Raw genomic sequence first — 18,137 nt, 5'->3', positions numbered from 1 at the left:
TAATAAATAAGTAATAATAATAATAATAATAATAATAATGATAAAAATAAATGCAAATGTAAAATAAATATTATAAAAGTAATAATCAAAGTCAAATTCCACAGACTTCGCGATGAATTATACGTGCAGCTATGCCGTCAGACCACGGAAAACCCAAAGCGTGATTCTCTCATACGGGGCTGGGAGTTGATGGGTATTTGCTTGTCTTTTGTGCCACCATCACCCACTTTTCAGCCAACATTATTAAAGTATATATATGCATATACAAATGGAAAAGATTATCTTACATTATTCTATTTTTTCTTTTGGCATTTCCATAATTTCCTTGTAGTTACATGAATCGCCATCGCGACCCCTCCTTCGCTACATCATTCCCGGAGGTAGGCAAATGGCCCATACACGTACAGATCTCTCACTATGCTACTGTTTGCTGTCGACGTTTGGATCGCATCGGCAGCCATGGTCGTCGGCAGGCAAAGAGGCCCACCGAAGATGAAGTTGAACAGGCGAGGGTGAGTTGACGGCAAAAACTTCTAACATCAGATCTTAAACAAATTTATGTATCGTGCCCACCGCAGCTTGCTTTTGGGTTTGCTATCGTTAGCATGTTTAAGCGCAAGCACGAGGCAAAACACTTGTAAAATCCCATACGTATGTGTTGGGTTTGCATGCATTTTAGTATTCAATGATGGCAATATTCTGCATTTTCTTTCCTATCTTGATTTGAATCGAAGCAAGGAAAGAATATTTTGCTGCTTGGCTATATCGAGATAATTTAATTGGCTGCCGGCTTCTAAAATTTAAATAATTTCATAATCATGACTCAATTATAAAAGGTTAGGTAAGTAGGGACAAAGGAGTTTGACACAGTCTTATAAAGGGTTGCATTTAAGAAAGATGGAGAAGGAAAAAACATATTTATATTTATTTTCTTGCAAAAACATTTAAAACTAAGTGATATTACACATATATGTGTTTTAAATTAGTTCGTAGTTGTTTATTTGCAATTAACTGGATTGCTTTATACAGGGTGCGTCATATTTTATGTCGGTATGTAAACGCTGAATAACTTTGTCATCAATCGAATTCAACATACAAATTCAATACAATTTCAACCATGGATCGCTTTACACCGAAGCAACCGAAATCGACGCTATAAAACCCGAAATGCTTGAGAGGCAGAAAAAAAGTTTGCAGTTTGTGATTGCTAATAAAGGTGCGAAAAATTCTATTTGGGAATCAAGATTAACAACTTCGAAAGGCCGAAAATTTTTAGACGGTATAAGAGAAAATAAAGGACATTTCATAAGCACCGGAGAGTTGGCATACTGGCCTACAGATATCAAAAAACAACCAGATTTAATTGATTTATTTATTGTTACTTCTAATAACAATTCTTGGAACTCTGCAGCAACAAACTTTTACATTACTATATAATAATAAAACAGACTGGAATTATTTTCGACTAAGTGTGGAAGCATAATTGACTGTAAACATTTCATTTAAAACGGAAAATGAAATAGATTCAGCAATAGCTTTATTCAACGATTCCATCATCAAAGCCCTAACCCTTTCGACACCAACTATAAAAATTCAACAAAAAGAGTCTATTCCAAAACATATCAAACAAAAAATACAACAAAAAAAGAAACTCCGTAAAAAGTGGCAAACTACTAAACATCCCGAAGATAACGCAAAACTTAACAAATCGACAACTGAATTAAAAACATTATTAAAACAATACCAAGATAAAAAGCTTCTTGAGAATTACATACATAACTTGGGGACCACGGCAGTTAACAATTATTCTCTATAGAAAGCAACTAAAATCTTAGTCAAAGCAGTTCCACATAAGCCTCCCATCAAAACACAACACGGAACTTTGGCAAAGACCAATAAAGAGAAGGCAAACACACTAGCTGAACATTTTCAAACAATATTCTCAAACGAAATACTAAAAGAACTACCTGATGTACATATATACGACAAATATTCAACATAGACACATATAGACACAATGCTTCCTGCGTCTCTGGAGAGTTGCACAAATAACGGCAATCCCCAAACCAGGTAAAAATGCATCAGAAACGACATCATATCGCCGCATTAGTCTCTTGCCCATTCGTTCAAAAGTGTTTGAAAAAATATTCTTTGCCAGATTAGACAAAATTCGTATAGAAAAAATATAATAGCAAACCATCAATTTGGATTTAGACGACAGCATTCAACTGTGCAATAAGTCCACGGGATTATAAACAAAATACTAAATGATATGGATAATAAAAGGTATTGCATAACTGTCTACCTGGAAATTGTAAAAGCTTTTGACAGGGTGTGGCATAAAGGACTACTGCTTAAGCTCAGTAAAATATTACCACGGAATCACTTCACCATTCTCAAAAGTTACCTGGAAAATTGATATTTTTTATAAAGTTTGAAGACGAATGCTCAAACATGATGCAAATGACAGCAGGTGTACCCAAGGTAGTGTCCTAGGGCTTCTATTGTACCTGATATTTACAGCAGGTATACCCATCCCAATAACAAAAAATTGCATGATAGCCACATTCGCGGATGACACGGTTTTAATGGCATCAGGTAAAACGGTACAAGTAATATTATATATACAAACAGTAAGCCTAAAAAAGACAAACTAACAATAAAAAACAATGAAATAAAAATCCTTCCTAATACAAAGTACCTTGGCATAACTATAGGTAGATGAAAAACTAAATTGGAAACGATATACGGAAAACAAACGAAATGAAATCAAAAACAAGTTCAGACAACTATACTGACTGTTGGCTAAAAATTCAAAACTAAGCCTTAACAACAAAGCAATGATATATAAATGTATTGTATAATCTCACCCATTTGGAAATATAGCATAGAAATCTGGGGCACAGCAGAAAATCCAATATCAAAATAATTCAAAGGACCCAATCTAAAATACTTCGAACGATAACAAAAGCAGGCTGGTATATACCAAACGACGTGATCCACAGCGACCTCAATATCGACACAATAGATGACACAATTAGAAAATACAGCATCAAGCATATACAACGACTAACAAATCATCAAAGTGAACAAATGCGCAAACTATCACAATCGGAGAAAGTGGGGAAACGAAGATTAAAACGATTAACTCCAACAGAACTAACAATACGAGGTGTGTTTAAAAAAGTATCGCGAATTTAGTGTTTTATCAAAATTAATTAATTTATTCATTAATATCTATTTTGTCCCCTTCAAAGTAATCCCCATGAGATATTATGCACTTTTTTTCAATCTTCGAAGCACTTCAAAAAATCATTTTTTTATCTTGTTCAGCTCTTCCTTCGATGCCGTCTTTATCTCGTCAATCGTATCGTAGCGTTGTCCTTTCATGGGCCTCTTCAGTTTTGGGAACAAGAAAAAGTCATATTCATATCGTTATGTAAGAGCCAATTTTTGTTCTTCCAGAAATCCGGGCGTTTCTGGCGGATTGCTTCTCGCAAATTGCGCATAACTTGCAGGTAATATTCCTTAATGAACGTTTTACCCTGTGGCAAGAACTCATGATGCACAACGCCACTGCAATCGAAGAAAACGGTAAGCAAAACTTTTACATTCGACCGAACTTGGCGCGCTTTTTTCGGTCTTGGTTCGTGCGGTAGCTTCCATTGAGATGATTGATTCGTCACCAGTTATGACCCTCTGGAGCAAATTTGGTCGTCGCGGACAGAGTCCAACATCTCATTAGCAATGTTCATGCGATGCTGGTTTTGGTGGAAATTGAGCAGTTTTGGTACGAATTTTACGGCGACCCGTCTCATGCCCAAATCATTGAAAAAAATCGAATGACACGAGCCAATCGATATGTCTAGATCCTTATCAACTTCTCTAACGATGATTCGACGATTGCCCAATACCACTTTCTTCTTCGCCTCATCAATTTTTTCGTCTGTTGTTGAAGTGCTCGGGCCCGCTTTTCGTCGTTCTCAACTTCTCGGCCTTCTGAGAACATTTTGTACCACCGGTAAACGTTGCTTTTGTCCGAAGTAGCTTCTCCGTATGACACAGTCAACATTCGGAATGCATCCGCGCACTTAATTTTGTTTTTCACACAAAATTTTATACAGGTTCTTTGATCCATCTTTTTGAGTAGGTAAAAATCGAAGTCGAACCGAAACACGTGCAAGCAAAGCAGATGTCAAGAATTAACTGAACATTCAAAATGGCCGAACTCGTCGGCATGAGTGAGAGACATGAGTACCAACATATTGCCACAAAAAAATCGAAATTCAAATATACGTAACCTGCGAAAATTCAAAATTCGCGATACGTTTTGAACACACCTCGTATAACAAAAGAAGAAAAAAAAAACAATAATAATAATTATAACACTTAGAAAAGAATATAATGTAGGATAATATCAAGCAAAATTGGATGTTTATCTAGCATTGGTTAAAGAACAAATAAGTCCAATACTACTTAAAAAAAATTACAATACTTATTGTTTAAATTTAATTTATTTTAATTTAAAAAGGGAAATAATAAAAAAAAGCATAAAGTGGGCACATGGTCGATATTGTATTCAAAAAATAGTTCTAATAAATTGTAAATAACCAAACCAAATGAAAATACCTCACTTATACAAATCAGTCTTTTTTCAAAGTTATTCAATGTTTTCATACCGACATAAAAGATGGCGCATCCTGTAGAAGGGATGTTCGACAAGCCTGTTGTTAGATTTGAGACTAGCTGAAATTCGACAAAACTCAGGATATAGTAGTTATCGGGATCAGTTAGTTTCTAAAGGAGTGTTTTTATTATACAATATTATAATAATGCGATTGTTCGTGAACCGACTGACAATTGTGGTAAAACCGCGCGTATGAGATACTAAAAAAAAACATGGATTCGCCTTGATACCAAAAGACAAGACTAAAGTCGCCAGAAAGTACGAGTTGCCTAATCTAGAAATTACGATAATTATTAAGTACATGTATGCAAGCAGAGGTGCTGCGCATAGGGTATCCAGTCTTAAGTTAAGCGTGTAAACGAATAGTGAGACATTTTATTTGGATAAAAACGTAACGAATTCGTAACAATTGGTATCAGAAGTGGGATTGTTGAATAAAGTTCCATGAACGGGATCCTAAAAATAAAAATTGCAAAGCTGAGTGAACTTAATATTCAGCAACTTCAGGAGTTGGAATAGCGTGGCATGTTAACTTCAGGAAATAAAGCAGAGTTGCAAGTACAGCTACGTGAGGATATGGAGGCAGGGCGTCGATGTAGTCGAGTATATGTTCCAGCTGAGGAATCATCGACCAAAATGGAAGAGAAGGCAGAGAATCTAGGACCAACACCAGGAGTAGATATTATGTGATTATGGCAGCAATATGACAAATGCCATTGCAAATGTCATCGGAATTGTCACAGCGGTGACATTGCCGATATTTAAGCTCTAAAGTACTGCACACAAAGTTGCTGCATAGGTTCTTTCGCTCAAGAGTTCGGCCGCTGAAGTACTGCAGGCAGTTCCAGAAGACGATTGGGTTAACTATGAGAGTCTGATTACAGCTATAGAGAGACGTTACTGGAGTAACCAAATGGAACAGACGAATCGCTGAGGATAAATGAGACATGGCAGGAATACGCGATAGAGATTGAGTCTTTAGCGCATTTGGCGTATGGAAAAGAAACAACAGATTTCGTGGAAAAGATGAAATGCCAAGTATTCAAATGAGTTATACAGACCCGGACACTAAACGGACAGCATACTCAACACCGTAGCGGACGTTTGCTGAAACAGTGTATTTTGCACTGACACAGGAAACAAGAGCTCTTTTGAGCAAGCTAGTGCACAAAGCCCATCGGGTTCGAGCAGTAATGTGTTGCAATACAACTATAAGACGCAACCAACCGAAGACGAACTCAGGTGGGGTGAAGCGAATCGCTGATACTGGCAATGACGCTCCCGATACACAGCAGTCGTTAAAATAAAATCCAATAAATCAAATGTCGAGTTCCACTAAAAAAACGCGAAGAACCAAATTAGATAATCTAAGATATGCAGCAAAGGAGAGTAATTTAACCATCAATAAGCCCGTGCAGCTCACCGGTTGTGCTGGTTATAAAGAAAGATGAAATCGATCGATTTTGTGTAGATTACAGAAAGATGAATGACGTCAAGAAAAAGGACAGTTACCCTTCATCGCGGATAGATGACACTCATGACACTTTACGCGGCGCGAAATGGGTATGAAAAAGTGAAAACATACAATAGCAGAGTCCTCGGAAAGCCAGAGATAAATTACTGCATGACCAGACGAGAACTGTTAGCTGTGATTGAGTGCATACAAAATTTACACAAATTCCAGTACGGACAACGATTACAGTTAAAAACAAACCATATAGCATTGAGATGGTTACTCAAGTTCAAGCATTTGGGAGGGCAAATCGCAGTGTTGATGGAAAGACTGCAAAATGACGACTTGTAGATCGAGCATTGCAAAAGAGAACAACATGGAAAGGCTGATGCACTATTTCGGCGACCTTGTGTTATAAAGTATAAGCATTGTTTAAAGTCGACAGATCTGAAGGGATAGTTGATATCAGACTAATTCACTTGCAACCCAATGATGAGTGGGAACCAAGTGCTATAAGAAGAAGTCAATTGAATGATGTTGATCTGGAAAATATCATGGAAGCGAAAGACACTGGGGAGAGGCCACCTAAAACGGAAATGGCGATAGAAAGTCCTGTGCTAACGAAATTGGTACCAACACATCCGAATGTTCCTATTGGCCTATCGCTCAGCTGTACATGCAACTTGTGGTCAATCGGCCTATTGGAGGTGATTAAAAAATTGAATGATGTATCGTATACAGAAAAGCAAAACTGGACAAGGGAAAGTCAAATTAGTTCACCTGGAGAAACTGGCTCCATTTGGAACGAAGAACTTAGTGTCTAATCGGGACGATCAGACTTAAGCGGAGTGCATTGTAACAAAATCGACTGGAAATTATAGCAATACCGCACAAATGAGATACTAAAACAAAAATATAAATTCGCCTTGACACCAGATGGCGAAGCAGAAGTCGCCAGAAAACACAAGTTGCCAAATTTAGAAATTACCATAATAATTAAGCGCATATATGTAAGCAGAGTTGCATGCGCATAGGGTATTCAGTCTTAAGTTAAGCATGTGAGTGTCTAAAAGAATAGTAAAGCAATAAAGTGATTCAATAAAGCAAGCAAGTTGTATTGCCATTAATTTTTGACTTTTATTTAGAAATTCAGTGATCGAACTCAGAGGAATTATTGTGGGATTATTTTATTTGGATAAAAAGGTAGCAAGTTCGTAACAATAATAAAAAAACCTAGCTAGTAAACAAAAGAGGCTATATGTATGCAGGTTTGCGAGTATATTTTCTACGTCTTCCACTAAATATTTAAGAAATTTCGTAAAAATTTAAAAGAAAATATTTACTAATATTCCAACATAACACTAATTGGAGTATATGTATGTAAGGTGACCGAGGTTTTATTTGCAGAAACTGAAAACCCAAAAGTGAAAAAGTTTAATCAGAATTTTTGCAAATGCCTGATCTGGTCTTACATGTATGACAATTCAAAAACTGGTACAGCAGCTTCAAATGGTCGATTATTACTAGAAATAAGACACGATCGACCTAAATAATTAATTTTAATGTGCAAAATAATTCGTTTTTAGACAAACGATTTTCAGTGCATAATAACAAGGCGATTCGATAAAATGGAAACAGTGTTGCCGACATTATAATTTGCATCAAAAGCTTATTTTTTATATTAGTTTGTTTACAAAACATGTACGTATATTTGTAAAGGAGCAAGATATATTCAAATTAGGGAACCTGCTTACTTACCTAACCTTGATTGATTGAATCATGCATAAGAATGAAACAAACAAATTACAGTTTAAATATAATTTCCAATTTTCAAACACGCAGTGGAAACAGTTGACAACTCTCCCAACCCCAAAACCTGCAAACCCAAGGTGGACACGCATTATTACTTGAACATTACATTAATAATTAATTTCTCCTTCAGAATCAGATTCTACGCGTTAGCATGTTTGGCAATACCATCGCTGAGGTAATGGACTTGCAAAAGGATAAGTTCCCATTCCGTAAATTGCCATGGATACAAACCACATTATCAGAACATGTAAGTGGTAATTTTTAAGATATATTTGCATATTTAAATTTAAAACTATATTTAAATTTAAAAATGTTGAATTTTAATTATAGGTTTTGCTTTTGAATGGCAAACAAACGGAGGGAATTTTCCGAGTATCTGCCGATGTGGATGAGGTCCACTGCTTGAAGAGCCGTTTAGATCGGTGGGAAGTTCCTGATTATAAAAATAGCTTGGGTAAGTTCAGGAAGAAATTTGAAGCTTAATAATAAAGGTAAGGGTAATATGGATTAGCGAGAAGGATTAGAATGAGGCTCGAGCACAAAATGTATAGTTAACTAAATATTATACTAACAGAAGTGTGATCGCCATATATTAGAAACTATTTGACCAATTTGATTCTAGCAAACTGTATTGCGTGGGTGTATAATACATAAATATAATGCATACAATATATTCAATAATATACCTGTGCAAATTGTGGAGGTAATCCGCTCCAAATCAGCCGATTTTGTCTTCACAATTATTAGACCGTCCATACTTATTTTCCTTTGAGTGTGTGCTAACTATTGCCCAAACATTTCCAATAAGGTTGACATCAGGCCAATCTAACATATCAATCCCATTTTGCCGTTTACACACAAAACATAAACGTTTCCCAACCATAGACTTTAACTGCATGCTCACAGTTTGTTGAAGTTGTCGATTTTCAGCAGTGTACCAGGATCGTCGCATGAAACTATTCGAAAGTGAACAGGTTCGAATCTCTGTGCATGAAATACCAAAGGATAGACAGAGTAGTTTCTAATACCGGCTGCAGACAATGGCAACTCACCGAGTGTATTTCTGCCATGTAAAAGCTCCTGATAAATAAACCAACCGTTCGAAGTTGGCATAACCCTGCAGGTCTTTCGATTTGTGGAAAAACATCAAGACGCATACCACAAATAGGAAGAGGAATTCGGAAATACCAATTAAAGGATGTGCTTCGGAATTTCAGGTCTTCTGTACGTAAATTTCCTCGAATCGTAAAAACTGCTTCAGCTTCTCGCAACAAATCAATAATCTTCTGTTCTTGCTTTGGAGAGGTACCCTGTTTTGGGCCTCGTCCGGGGAAGTCTTCAACGTTTTTAACTTCGGTATGCATCCATTTATTATGACCGTCCTCGACTTCTTCAAATATTATGCTGTAGATGATGTCACATTTTCGGACCTTTAGGCTGTGGACATAGGTGTTTACATACACGGAACTCATAAAAACAACGTACGCACAACATTTGTAGAGATCAAAATGGAATTGAAGGCACGAAGATAATGATGGGGATAGAGGTCATGGTAGTAATGAATATAAAAAGTGACACCTAGAGGTCAATAGTGAATAATTCCTTGACGGTACCTTTTTTCATGTCATTTTTGGTATTAGTCACGTACGGCAATGTACAATTTCACACGATAAAACAACGATTTAAACTTAATGAAACGTTGTGTGAAAATGGACAACATATCGCAAAATTCGAGATTTGTTTAGTAGAAATAACAGTTTGAATGAGTCGACAATTCAAAGGTTGATGAAAAAGGTAAGAAACTAGTTCTGTCGAGGGGAGAATAGGAAAAGGACTGGCAGACCAAAAACTGGACGTTCTGTTGAGAATATTGCTGCTATAGGGCAAAGTGTTGCTAAACAACCTTCAACATCAATATCTCGACATTCTCAACAATTGAGCATTCATGAATCGACTGTTTAGATAATTTTACCTGTAGACGTGTTCATGGTGGACATTTATATGAGCCGTATTTTGAATAAAAATATATTAGTGAAATCTGAAAGAATCTAAATTTTTACGTATTTTATTTAAAAAAACATCTGGGCGCGTCTTTTGAAATTGCCTTTATTAACTCCATTTCTCCACTAACAGGATATTAGTTGACTTACTTTTGGAAATGAATTTATTTTCTAATTTAAACTTTCGCTTTTTACAGTGGATGCGCATACGCCCGCTAGTCTATTGAAACTGTGGTATAGAGAATTGTATGATCCTCTCATACCGGACCAGTTATATGAGGAATGTGTTAATACGGAGGATCCGGCCAAGGCCAAAGAAATTGTTGATAAGCTGCCTGAACTTAATAAGTTGGTAAGTGTGATGATAAGAAAATATATTATATTTACTTAAAGCAAAAGTTATTTTTCGTTTTGGTTATATTGGATTAGGTTAATTTTAATTATTATGCATTCTCTGCTCAAACACTTATTTCTCATTTATTACTTGAACATGAGTTACTATAATTTTTCCATTTAATTCCAGGTTTTAACCTACCTGGTGCACTTCTTACAACAATTCTCTCATGCCGATGTGGTGAGCTGCACCAAAATGGACTCATCCAATCTGGCAATGGTTTTTGCACCGAATTGCTTGCGCTGCACCTCGGATGATCCGAAAGTGATATTGGAAAATGCGCGCAAAGAGATGGCATTTATGCGCACACTCATACAAAACATGGATACAACGCATGTGGCGAATCTCACTTGAGAGCGTTATGAGGACTGAATTTAGATTAACAAGAAAATAATAAAAAAAAGAAAAAACAAATAAGTGATCGATTGTAAAGCAGGGGAAAGAGTAGTAGTAGCGTAAAAAAGAGAAAAACCAAAATAAAGCAAATGTTAAGAGTATTGCGATTTTTGTATTTTTGTTTCTGTTTTTGTTAATAACAACGTGTTATAATGTATGTATTTAAAAATGTAATATGAAATACTCATTTGGCAAGCAACACCGCAGGATTTTCAAAAAAAAAAAAGCCAAAAAACAGCTAATCAAATAGTTAAATAGTTATATGTGTATACAGTACATTAGCATTATAAAATACTTAGTATTATATACTCATAGCATACTTAAATTTATAAATAGTAACTAGTAAAGCGTTGTATTTACAATTGGGTCACACGCACAATACTCGTGCATAAATGTACATATATATGTATATACAAATGTGTGTTTTCGCATGCATAGATACATAATTAAACAGGACCACTTATATATATATAATTAGCGCGTACACCCTTTTTTGGGTGTTTGGCCGAGCTTCTCCTCCTATTTGTGGTGTGCGTTTTCATATTTTTTCACAAATGGAGAGACCTGTGGTTTTATGTCCCCTTCGAACGGCAGATATTTTTTATGAGGAACTTTTTCATGGCAGAAATACACTCGGAGGTTTGCCATTGTCTGCCGAGGGCGACCGCTATTAGAGAAAACTTTTTCTTAATTTTGGTGTTTTACCGAGATTCGAACCTACGTTCCTCTCTGAATTCCGAATGGTAGTCACGCACCAACCCATTCCACAAATGGAGAGACCTGTAGTTTTATGCCGCCTCCGAACGGGAAAAGGGTTTTTTATGAGGAGCTCTTTCATGGCAAAAATACACTCGGAGGTTTGCCATTGTCTTCCGAGGAGCAATCGCTATTGGAAAAACTTTTTCTCTCCTTTAGTGTTTCATGCCCGGGCACTACTGAATGGTAACCAAACCATTCGGCTAGACGATATAAATATTGAATGTATTTAATGATGAAAATAGTAATTTTAGCGCTGGTAACTTTAAATAACCCAAGAGCAATTTAACATTTAATAAACCTAACGAAAATGATACTAATTACTATCACGACTAAATGCTTTATTCTGCTTTCTCTACTATAAACTATAAAACCAAATAATATTCCTTATTCATACGCAACTGTATGATAAGATTATGTGAGCAATTAGCAAGTAAATGAAAACATTACAGGATAATGAAAAGCTACATAGCATTTATGGGCATAAATTGACAACATTGAATTTTCGGCATGAATGTTAAGCAATGAGATACGATTTTCTTTAGTCAAAAACTATTTCAGGCAACATCATTACTCCTGAAACTAAATGCAAACGTTATTGAATTTATGTTCGAATTTTAATATGTAAAAATGCCCAACCAAACATATTTGTATTTAGTGACTAATTTTAATATTTCTACTCAGTATACTTTAGTTATACGCTTAGCATTTATAACTACTTATATTATTAAAAAAAAAAGAAATTATAAACCTACTAAAATCAAACTATGACACTCAATAAGCAGCACTAAATTAAAAAAAAAAAAAAATTTACTCATGTTGAAATCTGATATGTAAAAGTAACTGGGAAAAAAATCGAAACCAACAATTAGATAAAAAAAAACAGCAATATATTTAATGAACTCAAAAACAAATAAACCATAACAATAAGAAGAAAAAAGGAAAATGCGCACACACGTTTATAATTAAAGTCTAAAGAATTTTGCAAAATGCGGTAATTTATGGGTATATTCAGAAACGCATTATAAATGCGCAGTAATTGCAGCGCTGGCAGCACTGCCAATGTGAAAAGTGTTGCAATTGATAGATTGGGAGTATTAAAATTTTTCCTGCAAATAATGCGCGACGTTTGATACAAAAATGGCGTTTTGGAACGCGATGCATTTGCAGTACTGCCATATTTGCATTTCTGAACGCATTGCCAACACTGCAAAAGTACGTTGCGCATTATAATGCGTTATTGAATATACCCTATATTAGTCACCGTTAATAGGATGATTGATATCAAAACAAAAGCACATATCGCCGCTGAAAATATGGCTACGATAATGTCTTAATACCGTCAGGAAAAATTTCGATAAAACATCAACAAACCTATTGCTTAACACACTGATTGTTACAATTATAAAATAGAATATAAATTAATTAAAAGAAAAGAATATAATTTTATTGTTTTCAAAAATATATTTTGAGCTTAGGACCAAATAACGTATTAAGACAATAAGCTGCAATAGGTCTTTTCCACTAACACAATTGGAATTGTAACGGAAAAATTGGAACCAAAAGCATATGATGAATTTAGAACTGGTAATATTCGTGTGTGTTGGAATTTGTGAACCGTGCAAATTATTGTCTTTATAATTCCTTTGCTATTACCCAGGTCTCAAGTAAAGGTAAAACTCCCGGTATGCTAATGTTTTTTCTTGAAACCTGAGGATTATGTTCATGAAAACGGGCACGAACAATTGTCGAACCGTTGCTAATAAAAAGGAAAAAAAGAGGAAGAGGTTTTCACTTTGACCTAAATCTCTTTTGAGCACTCTGCTCCAAACAATATCGCATCAATTACCAGCTCTATTGATAAACTCAATATGGAACTGGATTGAGTTGAGCGTATATCCGAAGCCTGTGTAGATAGCTGCTGTGAAAATCCCAGTCAGCACTCTCCGATTCTCCTGAGAGATGCCTACTTGTTACTTGCTGTTGTTTTTTTTATTACAGTTTTGTTCAACTTGTTCGTACGACTACCTGCTCGACAAGGCAAGCTCAGCATTCTCTAAATTTATCGGGCGCATCCACTCCTTGCCCCGGCAAAGCCAACGTTATTCTTCAATTCGGCCCGGTATTGAGGAGACGCTGTTCTAATACAGGGTGGGCCATATAGCGTTTGCTTTTTGAACCACCTATTTTATTGAGAATGGTAACACAAATGACATGTCAAATGTGCTCATAATTTACTTAAAGGTTTGACATTTACGAAATGGGACGCTATACGCTTGAACAAAATTGGGAAATATTGAAAACCTATTTCCAAAGTGGTGAGTCTTCTTCTTTTCTGATTTTCACATCGGTGGCTACGTCAATAAACAAAATTGTCGGATTTGGGGCTCAGAAAATCCACATGTTACTGTAGAGAAGCAAATGCATCCACAACGAGTCACTGTTTGGTGCGGTTTTTGGTCTGGCGGCATCATCGGGCGTTTTTTTTTCGAAAATGAGCGAGGAGCCGCGGTTACAGTAAATGGCGAGCGTTACAGTGACATGCTCAACGAGTTATTTCCACAAATTGAAGAGGATGACATGGACGACATTTGGTTTCAACAGGACGGTGCAACTTGTCACACTGCCAAAGTTACACTCGAACTTTTGGCTATCGTTTTTGAAAACCGAATAATCAGCCGAAATTCCGATATCAATTGGCCGCCTCGGAGCTGTGATTTAAGCCCGTTGGACTATTTGTTGTGGGGAGCCGTTAAGGGCAAATGCTATGCGAACCATCCAGAGACGATTGATGCTTTAAAACACGAAATCGAAGTTGCCATTCATGAAATTGGAATAATAAGTGAATACCTAAAATTTATTACACAAAATTTTTTTCGATTACATTAAAAAAGAATACATTTAAAAAAAATTTAAAAAAAAATAAAAAAAAAAATTGATGTCAAGTCATGCATTTGGAAGGGATAAAGGCGCGTCTGCTTCTGCGACTGCGTTGTGAACAAAGGTTTTGTGATGTTTATGTACATATGCATGCGCGCGACGCAAATAAGTTTTAATAGATTCCGAAAGTATTTCATGGCGTTTTTATTACGTAATTACATAAATGAACGTACGTACTACATATGTATATACATAAATGATGGCATATGACAATATAATATGCAATATGTGCATGTCAATGGAGGCATTTGCATTCACAAATAAAATAATGGTTTAAGATAAATCAACACTTATTTTATTTTGCATGTCCATTTCTAGTTTATGTATTCAACGGCAAATTACATATTTATGCATGTGCATTTATATATGAAAAACCATAATGCACAAGGGCAACAACTGCATCCTCCTTTCATAAGTACATATGCATGAATGCCCAAATAACCTTGAGTATATGTATGTATGTACTGTGAGCGTCAAAATAAAGTGTACAAAGCATTTTGTTATAATTTGGATTTTATTTCAGTCTTGTATAACAAAACAATATATTTTAATTTCATGTTTTTTAAATTAGTATTTGATTCTCTACTAATTACTAGAAAACAACAAAAAAATAAATTACAACAACAAAAGTTGTAAGACAAAAACAAAATTTAGTGCATATTTTACGCGTCAAAATAAAGTGTACAGCGTACATCAGTACCATTTTAGCGATGTTGTACGGTAAAAAATACTATTATATTTGGTTGTTTACTTTCTTTTTCGATGCATTGAAACTTTTTTCATATTGTATTTTAATTGGTTGCAATCGGCAGAGTGAAAAGTTTTTGTCTACAGTAAATTAAATTCTATTATTTACTTTTTTTTAATAATGGGTAAACAAACTTCGACTGATGTTAGAGAACTGGTCCTAAAGCTTCGCAATGAAGGTAAAACCTTTTGTGAAATTGGCTCTATTGTCAACAAAAAAAAAATAGTAGACAAATACAAAAAGTTCGGCAAAGTAGAAAATCGCCCAGGTGAAGGCCGTCCAAAAATTTTAAATGAGATTGAAGTAAGGTCTATAGTGCGTGATGTGAAGAAAAATCTCTTTAAAAGTGCGGTCAAAATATCTCAAGAAGTTTCAACTGCATCAGATACTAGCGTAAGTGCCAGTACAATACGTCGAGCGTTGCACGCAAATGGGTTACATGGTCGTCTCCAACGAAAAAAACCGCTAATACCGACAGTTAATCAAAAAAAACGTTTTGATTATGCAAAAAAAAATACGAAAATCGGGATGTTTGTTTCTGAAATAATGTCCTGTTAAGCGATGAAAGTAAGTTCGCGCATTAGCATACAGCAAGTTGCAGAAAATTACATAAGTAGCTTATAAAAAAGTTCTGTGTCGGACATTTGAATACTAGAAGTAAATTTCGAAACAATTATTTTATGTTCTCTGATAGTAGGTAAATAGTTAATTAGTATATTACTTTACGTATGTAGTTCTTGAATTGATAAAAAGTGCACAAAACATATGCATATATCTGCAAAGTTAGAAACTTACTCTGAAATCAGAGTATTTGAAGGTGCCACACATTTCAAGGCTACTGTACATACAATGCTGTGCCTATGAATGTGCGCTGTGCCATCAGGTCATATTAAAAAGCTACCTTTACATTCTTTGCTTCTAATCACCAACAAATTCTTATTGACTGCTGCTAAATTTACATAATTCAGCCCCTTACTGTTACCTTTTGGTGAAAAATGTGCCTGTGGTGATTAGTCTTCGCGAGACGAGTGTCCCTCGAAATTCCATATGTTCCTGTCATTGAGACTTCTCTATACATTAACGTTCTCTGTATGTAATTATGTAATAAAAACGCGATGAATTACTTTCAGAATTTATTAAAAATTATTCGCGTCGCTCGCATGCATATCTACGTAGACATCACAAATCATTGGTTCACAATGCAGGCGCAGAAATAAACGCACTGCGTATTTATCCTCCCCACGTGACTCGGCATCAATTCTCGGCGCCATTTTTTTTTTTTTTACTTTTTTAAATTTGTTTGTTTTTTTAATGTAATCGTAAAAAAAATTGTAATAAACTTTATGTATCCGCTAATCATTTCAAAAGTAACAAAATGTTAAAAAAATAAGCAGTCGAAGAAATAAACGCACCACCTATTTTTCCTCGCCACATGTTAGACTCGATTTCAATTCCCGGCGCAAACTTTTTTTTATTAATTTTTTTTTTTTTTAATTCGTTTTTTTTAATGTAATTGAACAAAAAAATTATGTAATAAATTTTACGTATTCGCTTATTATTTCAAAAATACGAAAATAGTAAAAATTTAACTGGTTTAATGTCGAGGTGAGAAATGTGTTGCGTGTTGAGGTGAAAGATGTGTGGTGTTTCTAATTTTTGTGTGGGCAAAAGTCAGTGAGGTGTCTATAAACTCGGTGTGCTGAATTTCCTTACTACAAATCTTTCAAATCTCAATTGTACTAAAAAAAGCTCACAGTAACATTTGCACCTTCTCATTGCATTAACATTGTCTGGTGGAACGAATGTGGCACTTCTCTGTTCTCCCGTTATTTTATGCTTATTTTTGAAAAATTTTGTTTAAGTGATTTGCAAATTTGCGCTTTACAGTAAAAGTTTTCGTAATTTGTTGATTATTGCAAAATTTAAAATGAAATTATTACCACAATTCGAGAAAATGGATGCGACTAAAATGGATGTGCCCACTCTGTTCTCGTTTCTCAAGTGATATTGAATGTCCTCACATCAAAGTCAGCATGCGAGTATGAACAGGATCAACTTAACTTCTTTAAAAAAATTAATAAGAAAAATAATTAAACTTTTGATGCAAATTATATGGTCGGCAACAGTATTTCCATTTTGACGCTTTGCCCTCTTATTATTCCTTAAAATCGTTTGTATGATGGTAAATGTTCAGTTAAGTATTAAGAACGACTTATTTTGTAATCACTAATTTTTTTACTTACATACAATGTAGGTCGTACATAAATCCCGATCAGTCACTTGCATAAATTCTTTTAAATCTTTTCACATATAGGTTTTTAGAACAGCGTTTCTGCAACCGCGGCAACCTTACATACATACATACACTCCAATTATTAAGGTATGTTGGGATATTTGTAATTAATTTGTTAAAAAGTCTTAGCTTTGGTATAATATATTAAAAAACGTTATTTATAATAAATTTTAAACCATTATACTCCTATCATGTGTGTTTTTTGCTCTGTCCCACAAACACGAAGTAAAAATGTTTCCAGTTGTTTTTACACATTATCGCGACCAGCTTTACTAGATTCTAATAATTTAAAACTATTTTGGGGTCTGTATCAGATACTTCTCAATGGTTTGGCAAGTTGCTCTCTTTCTTGCCTTCTGCAGGTAAGTTTTAGAAAATTGTTTATTTAATACCCCTTATTATTTCGACGTTATGATTTTTATAAATGACTTCTTAACGTTGTTCTCTTTTTAACAATTCTAAATGAACCAAATTTCTTATACGAGGTGTGTTCAAGAAGTATCACGAATTTTTAATTTTCGCAGCTTACGTATATTCGAATTTCGATTTTTTTGTGGCGATATGTTGGTACTCATGTCTCTCACTCATGCCGACGAGTTCGGCCATTTTGAATGTTCAATTAATTCTTGACATCTGCTTTGCTTGCACGTGTTTCGGC

General features: G+C 35.0%; 1 protein-coding gene across 3 annotated transcripts in view; it reads left to right on the top strand.

Annotated features, from left to right (window-relative positions):
- The window catches only part of LOC128871849 (filaggrin-2), a 57,729-nt gene extending 45,401 nt beyond the window's left edge, over nucleotides 1-12,328 (top strand). For all 3 annotated transcript variants that reach the window (XM_054113965.1, XM_054113966.1, XM_054113964.1), the window contains 6 exons: nucleotides 105-248; nucleotides 332-512; nucleotides 8,083-8,199; nucleotides 8,283-8,406; nucleotides 10,150-10,304; nucleotides 10,476-12,328. In XM_054113965.1, the coding sequence (XP_053969940.1) occupies nucleotides 105-248; nucleotides 332-512; nucleotides 8,083-8,199; nucleotides 8,283-8,406; nucleotides 10,150-10,304; nucleotides 10,476-10,700 (946 nt within the window). In that variant the 3' untranslated portion in view covers nucleotides 10,701-12,328. The remainder of the gene's footprint in view (nucleotides 1-104; nucleotides 249-331; nucleotides 513-8,082; nucleotides 8,200-8,282; nucleotides 8,407-10,149; nucleotides 10,305-10,475) is intronic.
- Nucleotides 12,329-18,137: the final 5,809 nt, after the last annotated feature.

Source organism: Anastrepha ludens, chromosome 2, assembly GCF_028408465.1.
Source record: "Anastrepha ludens isolate Willacy chromosome 2, idAnaLude1.1, whole genome shotgun sequence".
In the NCBI taxonomy this organism is placed as follows: domain Eukaryota; kingdom Metazoa; phylum Arthropoda; class Insecta; order Diptera; family Tephritidae; genus Anastrepha; species Anastrepha ludens.
Note: the sequence above shows the minus strand (reverse complement) of the source record. Positions and strands in the feature narration are given on the sequence as shown.